Raw genomic sequence first — 17,300 nt, 5'->3', positions numbered from 1 at the left:
AAAAAAAATAAACACTGAAGTCAAGAAGCAGGCAGGGAAGTACCTAAGATAAACAGCCAGGGGAAGTACATCATACAGAAAGGTAGATCTGAAAGAGAAGATCAGTAGCAAGAAGGAATGAACACAATACAATTTATGAAGATCCATTAGCAATTCACACAGAATTAAATATGTTTTAAGTCACATGTAAGGGTGTAGGTGTTAAGGGAAAGAGAACATCTCAGATATGGTAATAAGTCTTAATAATCAAGGCAACAAGTTCAATTAATTGCCTATTCAAATGGGATATACCATTGCAATCTAATAAAGGTAAATTATCCTCAAACTATTCATTTTTTAATTTAAAATATTTAGGCAATATGTAGTCTATATTAGATATGCAGTCTTTGAACTCATACATAAAATGCATAATATATTATCTAATGTTCTCAGAACTCAGTATATGTTTTCAAATGAAACCATATGTGACCAGCCATTCCAGGAGAATGACAGGAGTTATCTGGAATCCATGTCTTCTTAGCTTAACTCTTCCCTGGTGCATATATCATGCTGAAAATTATCAACATCCTGAGAGTTTATGAAGGAAAATGGTAGGAGAAGCTAATACTCACTGAGGATGCACCATGTGTAACAGGGCCAGACAGTCCATACACTTTATCTCATGTTAATCTTCATAATAAACCAGTAATATTGGTGAAATTATCATCTTTATAATGAAGAAACCGAGGCTTCAACAGGGGGTGAAATATGTCTAACATCACCCAGCTAGTAAGTGGCAGAGCTGGTATTTAGTGCTAGAGCCCCAGCTCTTCTCCTCTGCAATGACTTCACTCATAAAATGGTAACTGGTTGAAAACAGAAGCCAAATTATTTAACCTGTATATTTACAGAGATTTTAGTTAGTTTTCTGCAAAATATTTTGGAGGGTTTGTGTTGGAATGATACCATTGCCAGATTGATTAAAAAAAAAAAAACCTCAATTGAATCATGCTTAAAAAAAATAAATTTGGAGGATTTCCCTGGTGGTCCGGTGGTTAAGAATCTGCCTTCCAATACAGCAGATGCAGGTTCAATCCCTGTTCGTGGAACTAAGATCCGCACGCTATGAAACAACTAACCCCTCTTGCCATAACTGGATAGTCGTGTGCTGTAACTAGAGTCTGTGCACTGCAATGAAAGATCCCACGTGCCACAATAGAGACCCAATGCTGCCAAATAAATTAATGTATTGAAAAAAAATTTTCTGCTTTCTCATATTTTCCTACCTTGAGAGTTTTTTTTTTTTTTTTTTAACATTCAAAACATAGTTTGCACTGTGGCAAGACATATAGGGTTAAAAATAGAGTAGGACATGACCGTACAAAATTGAAAGCAAGTTTTTTATTAGAATATGTGTGGTAACGGTAGTTAGTTGCAGATAGTCTTTAATCTTAAAAAAGCTAAAGCATTTATGTGCCAGAAGAGTGCTTAGTGTATGGTAGTTAATCAATACTTTTTATAATATAAATGGTTACCTTATGATACCAACATTGATTTATGGTCTAGGGCAGACTGGCAAATTTTAAATTCTCTCCTTAGAAATATCAAAGTATAATTTGATAAAAATATCAAAGCAATGATGTTTTGATTGTTTCATTTCCTGCTTCTTATAGATAAATCAGTCAAGGTAAAATGAATCAAGTGCATTCATATTTATCTTCCAGTGCTCAGCTTCCTGTGGTAAAGGTTTAAAATACCGTGAGGTGCTTTGCATTGACCAATTCCACGGGAAATTAGAAGAAAAATATTGCAGTCATCTACAGAAACCTCGAACGCATAAAGCTTGTAGGTCTGTCCAATGCCCTTCATGGAAAGCCAACAGATGGAAGGAGGTATGTAAGGTGTTTTATGGTTATATATGTATTTTTGGATTTAAAAAGAAAATCTTAATTCATTCTGCATGCTTTCAATAACCTTGAAACCCACTAAATGTGTTTTATTCTATTACACATTTTTTTTCACACTATGCTCTGAATTGATACTATACAGTGTTAACACGTTTGCTAAGTTCATAGTTTAATAACAAATTAGTCTTGATTATTTTGGGGGCTATAAACTTTACAAGAAATTCTGTTACTGAATACTAGGGAGGCTACCAATGATTATAACATTATTCCAGGTGGTCTAACCGTAAAATACATATGTTGAGGTATTTAGTAACTGCCTTGTTACGGCACTAAAGTCTTGGATTTGCACTGAGGTAGCAACTTGGAAAAGGGACTGGTAAGTTCCAGATGGATCATAATTGGAGATGGTTTAAGAGTTAGGGACATGACAGATCCAGGGAGCCTGGCTGGTCTAAGGCCAGAGTGGACACACTTGGAAAGACTCAGCAAAAACAAAGCTTATACTGAGATGAGAACAGGGCTAAGAATGTCAGGTTGTAGAAGCAGGCTGATGGATACTTGCTTTGGCACACTCAGAGAGGTAAACTCCAAATCTAAACTTGGAAAGGCATGTATTTGAATGTGGTTATTCAGCAAAGACCAGTGTGGGTAATAGTAAAGAGGAGAAAAACATAAATGAGGCCAGAAATGTTAACCAGAATAATTTCCTGAAGCTTGATTTCAGTGGGGCTAAGCTTTCAGCAAAGCTACCTGGCTGCTTGCCGCCGTATCTCAGGGTATGTATCCATCTCTTAAAAGAGCTAGTCCTGCCGTGGGGAAAAGAAACCCATCTTCTGCTGATGGAACTTTCTTGTCTTTGTCTGATGTAGGAGCTACATTAGGAAGACAGGGACTCAGACAGGAGCTGGGAGTTGGTTCCACTGGGCCCCTAAATTTTATCCTTCACTCCTTGAGACTGGGGCTTCCCAGGTGGTGCTACTGGAAAAGAATCTACCTGTCAATGCAGGAGACTCAAGAGACATGGGTTTGATCCCTGAGTTGGGAAGATTGCCCTGGAGGAGGGCATGGCAACCCACTCCAGTATTCTTGCCTGGAAAATCCATGGATAGAGGAGTCTGGTGGGCTACAGTCCATGGGGTCACAAAGAGTCGGACATGACTGAAGTGACTGAGCATGCACACACAGTAAATGAAATTATTTTTCATGGTTTAGCAGAGACCATGGTTTAAAAGATTTCACATTAATCTGTGAATGCCACTGCTACCCACTAAGTCGTTCAAGAAAGAAACCCTGGGTCATCCTGTTTTCCGTGACCCCACAGTTATTCCCTGAGTGAGTGAGTGAGTGAAGTCGCTCAGTTGCGTCCAACTCTTTGCGACCCCGTGGACTGTAGCTCCCCTAGCTTCTCTCAATTCTTCCATCAGCGTCACTCTTGCGTCTCCATGGCAATCACCCCAGTCTAGTTCATCATCATCTGTTTCCAGGTGACCTCGTAACATACATTTTTGCCATTATTTACTTACATATAGTATGAGCTCTGGAAGAAGTCTTAATTCTTCTATGACTTAGTTTAAAGTCTTTGTGAGTGCGTGCTCAGTTGTGTCTGACTCTTTGCAACCCCATGGACTGTAGCCCGCCAGGCTCCTCTGTCCATGGGTGTTTTCAGGCAAAAATACTGGCCTGGGCTGCCATTTCCTCCTCCAGGGGATTGTCCCAATCCAGGGATTGAGCCCATGTCTCCTGTGTCTCCTGCATTGGCAGGCAGACTCTTTACAACACTTATCTAACCATGCCTATTTCTTTAGCATTATCACAGGCCTCAAAATCTTAGATACAATGGATATCTTGTTCACTAAGTGCCCAGCTTAGTACGGAGCTACATACTTCTTACTTTGAATTCTATAATTCAGTTGCAAAAAAAAAAAGGACCTGCCATCTGTTAATTTATACATTTTTCACGTTGTGGTTTTGCTTAAAGTAGGGGTAGGCTTTATTTTATCTGGACCAAGATGTGGCAGGGTAACGACAAAGCAGCTTTCCACTGGAGAGACAAACCTTCCAAAGGCCCTGCACCCCGCACGTGGCAGAAACCTTTCAATTCTGACGTCAGGTGGGAGATGCTGGGGGATGGGAGTGGGAGAGGCTCCCCTTTTGGCCAGCAGTAGCCCTGGTGATCCCCAGGACTCTTTCGCTGCCTTGTAGCTGCTGTGGTTGCTATTCGTGAGGGACTCTTCCTGACCCTTGGCCTCCAGTCCCACAAGAGCTAATCAATCACTGTTGCTAACAACTCAGCCTTGGCTTGCCACCAAGTCTGAAATTATATAAGATTCACTAAAGGAACATATTCCAGGGGTTTGTAAGATACAGATATGACTATGTAAAGACTATAAAAATCACAGATGCTTTTGTACAGAGTCGACCTTCTTCTCTTTGAATTGATTTTCTTGTCATAGAAATTAGCTTCATACACCCACACAGAACCTAAAACTCTGCCAAAAACAAATGACCACTTGTGAAGTCATTGGTTTTTGATTTATTCTATAAAAAGTACCCACATGGAGTTAATGATCGCAGGCTGTCGCTGTGCTACATATAATAATATATTTAACAGAAGCATAATTTCAGAGGTAGTTAAGAGATAATTACTGGTTACTACTTTGTTCTGACTGCATAAATTGTAACATTGCTTTAATAGCACTCACTAGAAAATAATTTCATTTTATTACTATTTTACATTATACCTCCAATGGAAAGATTTGTTTGGCAAATTGTGACCACAGAGGTGTTCAATGAATTTTGAAGTTAACACTTCTGAGTTGGTATTTGATATCATTTTTTTAATGAAAGGATTTAGTAATGCATTTTAATGACTGCAACCAAACAGGAACAAACATTACTGCATAGAATTTTGTCTCCTGAGTCCAGATGTATGCCATTAGATACAACAGAAATACTAGAATCATTTAAAAAGAAAAAAAAAAAAGGCTCATCCTCTTCTTTTTGGAACCAGACATTTTTTATTTATGTTTTCACATAATTTTACCCATTTGAGAGTACCAGCTTTACTTATAAATTCAAGTTTTTAAGGCTAGGCCGGTGTTAGATTCCTCATGTCTCATGCTTAGTTCAGTGCCATCCCAACATAGTTTACATGCTCAGAAAAAAGTTGTTCAGAATTCTCCCCTCCCCTTGATCAAGAGAAACCTGCTGGACAGCTTAGAAAGGACCTAATCTCAGGCCTTCCTAGTGAATCAAAAACCTTGTGACTACAGTCACTTACTTGGTTCCCCTTCTTAGAGACCCATCATTTTCTTTCTAGTATTTTAAGATCAGAGCTGGAACCAAAGGTGATATGTGTTCCAAAAATCTCACAAATCTGTTGGTTAGTGCCCTCTTTCCCAAACCCCCTGATCTGGAAAAAGAGTTTTTTGGAAACTATCTGCTAAACGCTGGCATGTTTAAGTGATTTGGTATTTCTCTGTAATTCCATATTTTCTATATTTCCAAAATACACACACACATGCACATATGTATATAGTCATACTTGAAAAAGTTCCACTGTATACATATATATCTTTTATAATCTAAAAGATAGTAAACCTTAAGCTCCCACGGGCCCCTCATCTTTATACCCAGGTTGAGTGTTTCTTCCAGGAAGACAGCTTGGAGCCCAAGGTGAAGGAGGATGCCTCTTTGCTCTGGGAATGGGTGAATATGGTTCTCAATCTTTTCTAGCTAGTGCCAGCAATTCTGTTTTTGCACTTGTCTGCTGCCTGTGAAATCTCTTCCTTTATCATCTTTCTTGATACTTAAGACAGTCTGTCTTTGAGTGGGCTGAGATGACTAATACTCTTTGGTTTGAGGCGTGTGTTGAGAAATTTTTCAAGGCAGGGATAATTGTATCTCTGTAAGAAAAGTGAAAAAATAGGAATAGGAAGGAAGCAGCAAGGGTCAGTGACCTCCTAACACTGTGTGAGAGACTTCTGTATTCCTCACAATTGTAGGTCTTATTCATTATGTATATGAGGAAACAAGGCTTAAATGGTCTAAGTAGCTTGTGCAGGTCACTGGCAGGAAGTGATGGGGAGACAGACAAGCATTTGAATGCTGGTCTGAGTTTTCCCTACTGTAATTGCTGCCATAATTATTTTATTTTTATCATTTTACATTAGCTTGTCTTTATATTTTCTTAGCAACATCTTTTACTTCCTTAGCAACCTATTGCTCCTCTTACAAAGCACCCAAAGTCAACAACTGCAGAATGTCACTGGGCTACACATAATAATGCATTCAAGAGAAATATGGTTTCTATGTTGTGTTGAGTTCATTACAGGCTTATTTATATATAAAAAAGTCTGTTGCATCAATTTAAGGTATACATGGATGTCACACAACATAGGTCAATAACTGAAGGTTCTATTGATCATGTATTAAATCACTAGCAACATATTAGATTACATTAATAGGTGAAGTGTTCATATCTTTGCACTAATAAATTCTGCTCAGATTTTTGGAGTAGTACCTATTCTGAGACCCACACTAAAAGAAAAGTCTTGCCAAATTACCGAATCCCCAGAGAAGCACAATTGAATTATAACTCTTTTGTATAAGTTTCATTGTATTCTGTTGCAAGCAGGAAAAGCCCTGATTATTAGTGGCTTGAACTCAAAGACATTTATTCTTTACATAATAAAATCAGAAAGTCACTAGATTTAAGTTAGATTCAGGAGTTCTACAATGGTAAGGATGCTGGATTGGCATTTCTGTAGTTCTGTTGATCAACTGCTAATGGTCGTAAAACAGCTGCCACAGTTCCAGGCCTCACATCTTTATACTTTCTCACATGGAAGTCAGTATGCATTTGTTCTATGTTGGTAGGGAGGACAGATTCTAAACGGTGGGTAAAAGTTGAAGGAAGAATATTTCAGCTCAATATAGGAGAGAATTTGCTAACTTCGGAGTCAGCTAAACCAAAACCAGAATGCTTTAAGGATATAGTGAAGGTACCCATATTGAAGCTATGGAAGTCTGGATGGATTTGATGTTCATTCACTCACCACTGCTGTAAAACAGATTTCAGTATTGAAGAGAAATTGGAATTAGATATTTCTAGAGTCTTTTTTTTTTTTTGGAGAAGGCAATGGCAACCCACCCCAGTACTCTTGCCTGGAAAATCCCATGGACGGAGGAGCCTGGTAGGCTGCAGTCCATGGGGTCGCTAAGAGTCGGACACGACTGAGTGACTTCACTTTCACTTTTCCCTTTCATGCATCAGAGAAGGAAATGGCAAGCCACTCCAGTGTGCTTGCCTGGAGAATCCCAGGGATGGGGGAGCCTGGTGGGCTGCTGTCTGTGGGGTTGCACAGAGTCAGACACGACTGAAGCAACTTAGCAGCAGAGTCTTTTTTAACTCAAAATCGTCTCTTACTGCTCCAATACAATTACATTTTAAATGATTGTTTCTTAAATGACAGAGTGAATTAGCATTAATGAACCCATTTTGGCAAAGCATGTTCTAACATTTCTTCATCTGTGTTCCGTAGTAGCTAACGTGGCTATTGTACCTGTGGATTGGCTAAAATGTATCTTCTACACTTCCACTTCACACTTCAGGCTTATGTTGGACAGTTGTAGTGTTGTAGCACATTTATGCATAAGTAGGAGATTTGGCAGACTTCTCCTATCTGAATTAAATTATACAGTGGTGGTGAGTTAGTGCCTTAAATCAATTATTTGTGTCATACTTATAATAATGACCTCAAATTGCCTTCATATGAGTTACTTGGATTTTTAAAGAAAGACAAAATTTAACATGCTTATAAATATGTGGCTCTATAAAGCTGTTGAATAAGGGTGCCTATTTTGGAGTTAGGGATATACCTTGGGAGGTCATTCTAATAGTAATATATTGCTGGACTTAAGAGTGAGGTATCATATCTTCACAGCATTTACAACTGGAAGAGGAGCTAATGGGCAAAGGCCCTAAGTTCTCCTTTGGAAATATTGGATTTGAGGTGCCTTTGATAAATCTATGTAGAAAACACATGAAAATCTTGTCAATAGATAAAAAAGTATAAAAAGTAGTGTTAGTTGTTCAGCTGTGTCCAACTCTTTGCATTCCTGTGGACTGTAGCCCTCCAGGCTCCTCTGTCAATTGAATTCTCCAGGCAAGAATTATGGAGTGGGTTGCCATTCCAGCTGGAGAGAACAGATTTAGAAATTATTGGTATATAGAAGAAATTGCTCAGAGAGACCTCAGAAGGTATAAAGAGAAGCAAGTTATAAACCCTGGGAAACACTAACATTTAAAGGCTAAACAAAGAAAATAAAGTCAATTAAGGACTCCAAGAGAAAAGTACCTGGAACCAGAGAGGATTGAAGCCAGAATGGCTCAACAGAACATGATTAGTGGTGCTGAATGTGTCAGTGAGATTAACTAAGAAAAGACCTGAAAAGTTTTTGCTGGACTTGGCAGTTAGGGTTATTGATGACACTCAGCTAAGAAATATTTCATTTAAGCAATGGGTTCTCTTCTCTGTTCAAATCTGAAATACATCAGTTACTCTTTTATATTCTTCTCTCTTAAAAAAAGAAAAGAAAAGCAAGCAGTAGTCTAATAGTCCAGTTTTTTTCATTTTTTTTGTTTGTTGGTTTGTTTCCTTTGAGGATAAGCTCCACAATAGTAGTTACTCGTGGCCTCAGTGGAGTCTTCTAAACCTGTGCTATGGTCAGTCAGGATCAATCAGCAACTTGGATTATTGCATTACAGAATATTATATTTGTGTGACAAAATGTTTTACTAAGCTGTCTTTGTGAATTTCTTTCTCAGGAATATTTTTTTTTCAGGTTTAGAGGTAGAAAGTTTTCTGAATATAGTTTATATTTCTGTAATTATTGCTGGAAAATATTCGCAGGAGTCTTATTTTATAGGCTAAACATTTTCGCCAGAGGTTGAAATAAGCAAAATCACATCCCAACATCTTCACCTGCTTAATATTGTGCCCTGGACAAAATATACAAAATAATATGTGATTATTATCTGCATACAAAGGAGCCATGTCTTTTTTTTGAAAACATTCAACAAGTTGGCAAAATTCAACTGCAAAAGCATTGATTGAGGGTTAGTATAAATAACCTACGGGCTTCCGAGGTGGTGCTAGTGGTAAAGAACCAGACTGCCAATGCAGGCAACAGAAGAAACATGAGTTCGATCCCTGGGTCGCGAAGATCCCCTGGAGGAGGGCTTGGAGAATCCCAGGGACAGATGAGTCTGGTGGGCTATCGTCCATGGGATCATGAAGACTCAGACACAACTAAAGCAACTTAGCACGCGCGTATAAGTAAGCTACGTGGATATGCAGAGTATTCTTCGTAAGTTAAAAAATAATATAAAAATTTTCTTTTGAGTCAGTGGTTGCTATTTACAGACACAACCCAAAAAACTAAATTTAAAGGGGCCTCTAGAGTAAAACTGCTATAAGAATCTATTAGAGAAATTTGAATCTATCAAGTGAACTACATTTTTTAGCATTTGTGGCTTTAAATGTTTTTTTAAGTTCATGATGAAACTATATTCTGCAGATAAATATTTACTGTTAGGAAAGAGAGATCAATGACTCTGGGAATCTTGTAGAAATAAAGACCTTAATGAAAAACCTGAATTTTTACCCTTATACTATCACAGTTGGGAACAATGATAAGGCCCCACATAACACTCAATATGACCTCCAGTCCCTTCTGGAATAACAAAGAGTATAAAAACCAAGCTCACAAATTAAATAAATACCCTTAGACATTGTCCATACTTTATTACTGTTGGCATCACAGCTCTTGGTTGTGGTCAGGCTCTGTTGTTTTACGGCTTGGCCTTGTGGAGCTGAAAAAGCCCTGAGAGGCTGCCAAGTCCTTCTCCGTTCCCTGGAGGCTGCAACAAGGAGAGTTTGAAAAGAAGTGAGCTTAAATCTGCTTCACCAGTGACTCCAGGCAGCAGCTCAGGCAAATGACCTAACATCTCTGAGTCTCAGGACCTCAGTCTTGGTATGTCCTTTGGAGATCTGCTGTCAGGAATAAATGCGTGGAACAAGTTCTATGAAATTTTACAAACAATGCAAAATCTTCTTTGTGTAAATAAGGCAAATGAGACCTGGAGAGGTTAAGGCAAGGTTGCCTAGGTAAACTGTAAGTTGACGCAGTTTCCTCAAACACCTCTTTATTGAAATATAATCATTAGTCAACAAATATTTGGACTCCCAAGCTATACTACCTACTATAGGTGTAAAGATGAATAGAACCCAAACTTGGAAATTATTGTTGCTTTGAGGGAAATTATGCATACAGTGTAAGGATTTAAATAATTTTCAAAAGCAATGTAATAGTAGAATAGTTTGATTGAATGTTGTGGCAAATTTTGTAGATATTAAGCATGTTTAAGTCAGAAGAGAATTACCAATTTGGATGGAGTATCAGGTCATAGTTTCTATACAACTTGAATAAATATTGCAAAATAAAGAACATCTATTTGTGTATTCGAATAGCTGCTCCAGACCAATGTTAAAAATACTTCCTGCATGTATTTTCTTATTTGTGATATAATATCAGGCTATGTTAAAAGAAACAAGAAAATAGGTCATGACTCTATTTTGTGATTTTTACATAATTTGATGTTTGTTAGTTGATTATTCAAATCGTTTGGGCTTCTTCATAGTGCTCTGTGACCTGCGGCTCCGGAGTTCAGCAACGGGATGTGTACTGCAGACTGAGAGGAGTTGGTCGGGTGGCGGAGGAAAAGTGTGATCCATCCACACGGCCTTATTTTCAGAGAGAGTGTTGGCATCGGAACTGCACACAGTACCACTGGGTGGCAGGAGAATGGGTGGATGTGAGTATTGTCAAGTAAGCTTTCACACAGCCGTTCAGTGAGAGAGTGTTCTTCATTTCATCATTGTATTTCTAGTGCTCAATATCGTGTAAGAAAAGAGAGACATATCGGCAAGTGAAGTGCGTGGATGCACAAAACATTGAAGTGAGTGAGAGTTTCTGTGACCTCGCAACCAGACCTCTCGCGATCAAAAAGTGCAGAAACTCTCCCTGCAAGTATATCGTGATAACAGGAGACTCATCCCAGGTAAGGCAAAGAAAGGAAGTTGAGGATTTTCACTCTTAGAAAGTAAAATTGAATCTCAAATTTGATACAGTTGAAACTGAGTCTGAATTTGAATACCGGAGCGGGTAATAGTGTGTATATTAACCTAAGAAATAAAAGCGCTGGGAGATTAGATGATGCAAATACAAGAACAGTGACATACATGTTAAATTCTGGTGCATTTCTGAAGTGTCAAGCGGTGATAACTGGGAAACCAACTACCAGGAACAGTTTGGCATCTGGCCCTGCATAGTTGGCTGCTTTAAAAAATGTTTTTCTTCCAATTTTATTTAGGTATAATTGACCCACAGCACTGTACAAGTTTAAGGTGTATATATGAAGTATATACCTTATTTATTTATTTATTTATGGAAACTTAGATTGCTGTCATATCTTGGATGTTGTAAGTAACGGTGCTATGAATATTGGGGTGCATATATCTTTTTGAATTAGTGTTTTCATTTTCTTCAGAAAAATATCCAGAAATGGAATTGCTGGATCATATGGTAATTCTACTTACAATTTTTTGAGGAAACTCTATAATATTTTCCACAGTGACTGTACCAATTTATATCTCCACCAGAAGTGCATGGGGATTACCTTTTTTCCACATCCTTGCCAACACTTGTTTTTTTTTAATCTTTTTGATTATAGCCATTCTGACAAGTCTGAGGTGATATCATGGTTTTGATTTGAATTTCCTTGATGATTAATAATGCTGAACATTTTTTCATGTGTCTGTTGGCCATCTGTATGTCTTCCTTGGAAAAATGTCTATTCAGAGTCTCTGCCCATTTTTCAGCGGGATTGTTTGCTTTTTTTTGGGGGGGGGATACTGAGTTGTGTAAGTTTATTTATTTTAGGTATTTTCTTATCAGATGCATTATTTGCAAATATATTGTCCCATTCAGTAGGCTGCCTTTTCATTTTTTTGATAGTTTCCTTGGCTATGTAAAAGATTTTTAATGTGCCGAGGACCCATTTGTTTGCTTTTGCTTTTGTTACCCTTGCCTAAGGAGATGTATACAAAAAAAAAAAGAAAAAACATTGCTAAGCCTGGTGTGAAAGAATGTATTGCCTATGTTTTCTTCTGGGAGTTTTATGGTTTCAGGCACTATATTTAAATCTCTAGTCATTTTAAGTTTATTTTTGTATAAGTTGTAAGAAAGTTGTCCAGTTTCATTCTTTTGCATGTAGCTGTCCAGTTTCCCCAATGCCATTTATTGATAAGACTGTCTATTCTCCATTGTATAGTCTTAGCTTTTTTGTTGTTTGATTGATCACATAAGCATAAGTTTATCTGGGGGCTTTCTGTTCTGTACCATTCATGTGTGTGTCTGTTTTTGCGCCAGTACCATAGAGTTTTGATTACTATAGCTTTATAGTATAGTTTGAAAGCAGAGTTTGGTACCTCCAACCTTTTTTTCCCCTCAAGATTGCTGTGGCTATTCAATTCAAATTTTAGGATTCTTTGTTCTACTTCTGTGAAAAATTCCACTGATATTTTGATAGGGATTGCATTACATCTGTAGATGGCTTTGTGTAGTATGGACACTTTAACATATTAGTTCTTCCAGTCCAAATGCACGTGCTACATCTTTCTGTTTATATGTGTCTTATTCTGTTTATTTCACCTATGTCTTATAGTTTGCCAAGTGCAGGTATTTCACTTTACTGGTTAAATGTAGTCCTAGATATTTTATTATTTTAAAGGAGGCTATAAATGGAATTAAACTTTTTTTGTCTTTATGACAGTTCATTATTAATGTATAGAAATGCAATAGATTTCTGTACATTTATTTTGTATTCCACAACTTTACTGAATTCATTTATTAGCTCTAATAGATTTTTGGTGGAGTCTTTAGAGTTTTCTATATATAATATCTTATCCTCTGCAAATGGTGAAAATTTTGCTTCTTCCTTTCCCATTTGAATGCCTTTTGTCTCTTTTTTTATCTGACCACTATGGTTATCAATTCTAAAACTATGTTGAATAAAGGTGATAAGTGGGTATTCTTGACTTTTTCCTGTTCTTAGAGGAAAAGTTTTCAACTTTTCATCATTAAGTGTGATGTTAGTTATTGGTTTATCATATATAATTTTTATTATTAATATATTTAGGTATGTTGCCTGTACTATTAAGATAATCATATGATTTTTATCCTTCATTTTCTTAATGTGGTGCATTATGCATGTTGACTAGTGGATATTGAAACAGTCTTGCATCCCTGGACTAAACTCCACTTGAATTTGGTTTGCTAATATTTTGTTGAGGATTTTTGCATCTATGTTCGTCAGTGATATTAACCTGTATTTGTATGTATGTGTGTGTGTGTGTGAGATATTTGTCTAGTTTTTGTAAGTTTTGGTATCAAGCTAATGTTGGCCTTGTAGAATGAATTGGAAAGTGTTCCTTCATCAATTTTGGGGATATTTTGAATAGATAGATGTTAACTCTTCTCTAAATGTTTGGTAGGATTTACCTGTGAAGCAGTCTGGTCCTGGATTGTTGTTTTTTAAGAGTTGCTTTACTACTGATATAATTGCATTACTGGTAATCAGTCTGTTCATATATTTTGTTTTTTCTTGGTTCAGTTTTGGGAGACTGTACATTTCTAGAAATTTATCCATTTATCCATCCATGTCTTCTAGGTTGTCTAATTTGTTGGTATATAATTGTTTGGAGTAATCTTTTATGATACTTGTATTTCTGTGATGTCAGTTGTAAATTTTCACCCTATGTTTTCATTTTCTTAGTGTCTTTTCATGTACAAATATATTTAATTTGATGAAGTCATATTTATTTTTGTTCACTTATACTTTAGGTATCATATCTAAGAAAATAAGGTTACAAAGTTTATATTTTCTTCTAAGAATTTTATAACTTTAGCTGTTACATTTAGGTATGTGATCCACTTTATATTATTTTTTTGTATATGATGTAAAGTGGGATCCAACTTTATCCTTTTGCATGTGGCTATCCAGATATTTCAACACAATTTTTGGAAAAATTATTCTTTCTGCATTGAATTATCTGTTATTGAAGAGTTATTTCTGCATTCTCAATTCAGTTACCTGACCTATGTGTCTATCCTTATATTGGTTCCACATAATCATGGTTTTATCGTAAGGTAGTTTTATAGTAAGTTTTGAAATCAGGAACTGGAGGGAACAAATTTTGCTTTTCTTTTTCAAGATTATTTGCTTATGCTGTGTCCCTCACATGCCTATGTAAATTTTAGGATCAGTTTGTCATATTGTGTGTAAACTTGAGCATCATTGAATCATGATCAAGTTGAGGAATATTGCCATCTTAATTGTCTTCTAATCCATGAATATGACCTGTCTTTTCATTTATTTAGGTCTTATTAATTTCTTTCAAGGATGCTTTAAAGTTTATAATTTTCATTGTGCAGACCTTACACTTCTGTGGTTAATTTTGTTTCTAAGAATTTTGTTAATTTTTTATGCTTCTGAAAATGAAATTGTACTCTTTTCATTTTCTGCTTATCCATTTATAATGTGCAGAAATATAATTAATTTTTGTAAGTTACAGCACATTTATTTCTTTTTTTGTGTAGATTACTTTTCTATATGCGGAAGTATATCGTTTGCAAATTCACGTAGTTTTACTTCTTCCTTTAAATGTGGATGCTTTTTGCTTCTTTTTCTTGCCTAGTTTCCCTGGCTAGAAACTCCAAATCTGTTGAGTACAAGTGGTAAAAACAGACACCTTCCTCTTTGGAGGAAAATTTTCATAATTAAATATGTTAGCTATTAATTTTTTGTAGATTCTGTTATCATGTCCTTATATACCTAGTTTGCTTAGTGTTTATATCATAAAAATGTGTTAGATTTTGTTAAATGCTTTTTCTGCATCTATTGAGATACTTATGTGGTCTTTGTATATGAGTCTATTCTTATAATGTAGTCCATTGATTGATTTTCATATATTGAAACAATCTTACATTCCTGGGATAAATTTCACTTTGTCTTGATGTACAATCCTTTTTATTTGCTTCTGGGATTGTTTTGTTAGTGTTTTGTTGAGTGTTTTTGCATCTATATTCATAAGAGATATTGGTCTGTAGTATTTTTTCCTTGATATGTCTTCATCTAGTTTTGGTGTGAGGGAAATACTGGTCTCATCAGGAAGTGTTCTTTTCTAGTCTGTGTTTTGGAAGTGTTTTGGAAGAGTTGGTGCTAATTCTTCTCTAAACATTTGGGGCAATTCACCAATGAAGCCTCTAGTCATGGATTTTTGATTATATGAAATTTTTTGATTATTAATTCAACCTATTTACTTGTTTATGGGTCTACATGGATTTCTATACATGTTCTCCCATCTCCCCATAGTTTCTTTACTACTATTTGTTGTTCTTTGTGACTTTTCTGAACTAACTGTAACATCTGTTTTCTTTGTCACATGTGGTCACTAAAGTCTCTATGTGATTAATTTAGTTTTAAACTTATGACTGGACAATTACTTTTTGAGTTATTTGGAACCAATAATCTCCAGTCTTTGCCAAGGGGCCCTGTGTAATGTGTGAGCACCTTTAACAGACAACTGTTCCTTAACTTTACTTCCTGCTTATGCAGAATCTTGACATCAGTCAGGAGTGAGAGTGTAGGCACTTCTCAGTTATTTCCTAAGTTTGCAACAGCCCTAGATAAACACTTGTCCACAAGGCTTTAAAGGCTCCAACAGAGTCATAAACAACCAGGAGGCCATGAACATCCACAAGTTTATCTAGAGCTGTTGCAAACTTAGGACATTTCTTTTCCAAGCTTTTCCTTTTAAACTTTTTTGATTTGCCCATTGATTGCCTGCTTATCCACCTCCTGTGGAAGTTGCAAAGTTAAACATAGCCTTTAATTGTGTCCAAAAATGCCCTCAAGGAGAAGGCTTTTAGCACTGGGCAAATGCTGAATAAAGTCAAATAAAGAGAGACTTGCAAGGGAGGTCTTTCAGAAAACCACCAAACAGTTCAAATAATGATAGTTTTCTGGAAATGAGGCTTAGACAGTTCAGTTCCTCTGGTGGCTTCCAGGCTTTTGTTCCTATCTATGTTTGCAGAGGTATTGATTTTCAAGGCCATGATAGGGCTGGAGAGGGGGAATGGGAATAGGGCACCTAAAACATACAAAAGTCTTCTTCCCAAGACTTAGCCTTATTTCTTTAATAAATGCTTCTAGGATTGCTGCAAGCCTTTGGTTAGTTTACAAAGCTCGGAAAAATTTGATTTTCACAAGTTTTGCCAGTTTTCTCACTGCGTTTATAGAAGAGAACATTTTCAGACATTCTTGCTCTGCTATTTTCACTGATGTCACTCACCCCTCAGGATCGGCTTTGATAGATGGATTTTTCTCATCATAGTTTATATTTTCCTGTCTCTTTGCGTGCTAGTTATTTTTATTGTGAATTTTGATTGTTATTGTGTTGGCTACTGGATAGTTTTTATTCTTGTATCTGTATGTATATTTTGAACTTTGTTCCAGAATGTAGTTATTTTGTTTGTAAGCAGTTTGCTCTTTTCTTGTCTAGCTCTTACAATTTTTTTATGTGAGACAGGTGCGTTGTGACACTGGTCTTACATAAAGAAAATCCCAAAGCATTGTTTAGGCCTTCCCTGGTGGCTCAGATGGTAAAGAATCTGCCTTCAATGCAGGAGACCTAGGTTTGATCCCTGGGTCAGGAAGATCCCCTGGAGGAGGGCATGGCAAACCACTCCAGTATTCTTGCCTGGAGAATCCCATGGACAGAGGAACCTGATGGGTTAAGTCCATGGGATCAGAGAGTCAGACATGACTGAAGTGACTTAGCATGCTTGCACAGTGCATTGTTTAGTCTAGGGTTAGCTATTCCCCTCTACTGTGCCACAAGACCCTTTTGAATACGGTACCTATTGCTGCATGTATATAAGGTTTTACAGTCTGAATGAAGGGAACTGACACTGTATCTGGTCCTGTGTGAGTGCCAGATACAGTGATTCATTTTTTGATCAGTCCAACCTTGGCCTCAGTTGGTGTCCTCACATGTTTACACTAGTCTGAACTCTGCTGTCCCACTGGGGTCCCTTTCCTTGTTCCAAAACCTGGGCACTCTCTCAAGGCAGGAAGCTGGAGGAATTACAGGGTCATTTTGTTTCCCTCTCCCAGGGACCACTATCCTTTATCGCCTAATATCCAGTGTCTTAAGAGCTATTGTTTTATATATTTTGTCCAGGTGTTTCTGTTGTTTTAGGTTAGAAGGTAACTCTATTTCTTGTTAT

General features: G+C 36.9%; 1 protein-coding gene across 3 annotated transcripts in view; it reads left to right on the top strand.

The window, feature by feature from the left end:
- ADAMTS20 (ADAM metallopeptidase with thrombospondin type 1 motif 20) overlaps positions 1-17,300 on the top strand; it is a 217,418-nt gene that overhangs the window by 153,304 nt on the left and 46,814 nt on the right. For all 3 annotated transcript variants that reach the window (XM_027542621.1, XM_027542620.1, XM_027542622.1), the window contains 3 exons: positions 1,704-1,871; positions 10,591-10,764; positions 10,840-11,010. In XM_027542621.1, the coding sequence (XP_027398422.1) occupies positions 1,704-1,871; positions 10,591-10,764; positions 10,840-11,010 (513 nt within the window). The remainder of the gene's footprint in view (positions 1-1,703; positions 1,872-10,590; positions 10,765-10,839; positions 11,011-17,300) is intronic.

This window comes from Bos indicus x Bos taurus, chromosome 5, assembly GCF_003369695.1.
Source record: "Bos indicus x Bos taurus breed Angus x Brahman F1 hybrid chromosome 5, Bos_hybrid_MaternalHap_v2.0, whole genome shotgun sequence".
Taxonomy (NCBI): Eukaryota; Metazoa; Chordata; class Mammalia; order Artiodactyla; family Bovidae; genus Bos; species Bos indicus x Bos taurus.
The sequence above is the reverse complement of the archived record's forward strand: the minus strand, read 5'-3'. Positions and strand labels throughout refer to the sequence as shown.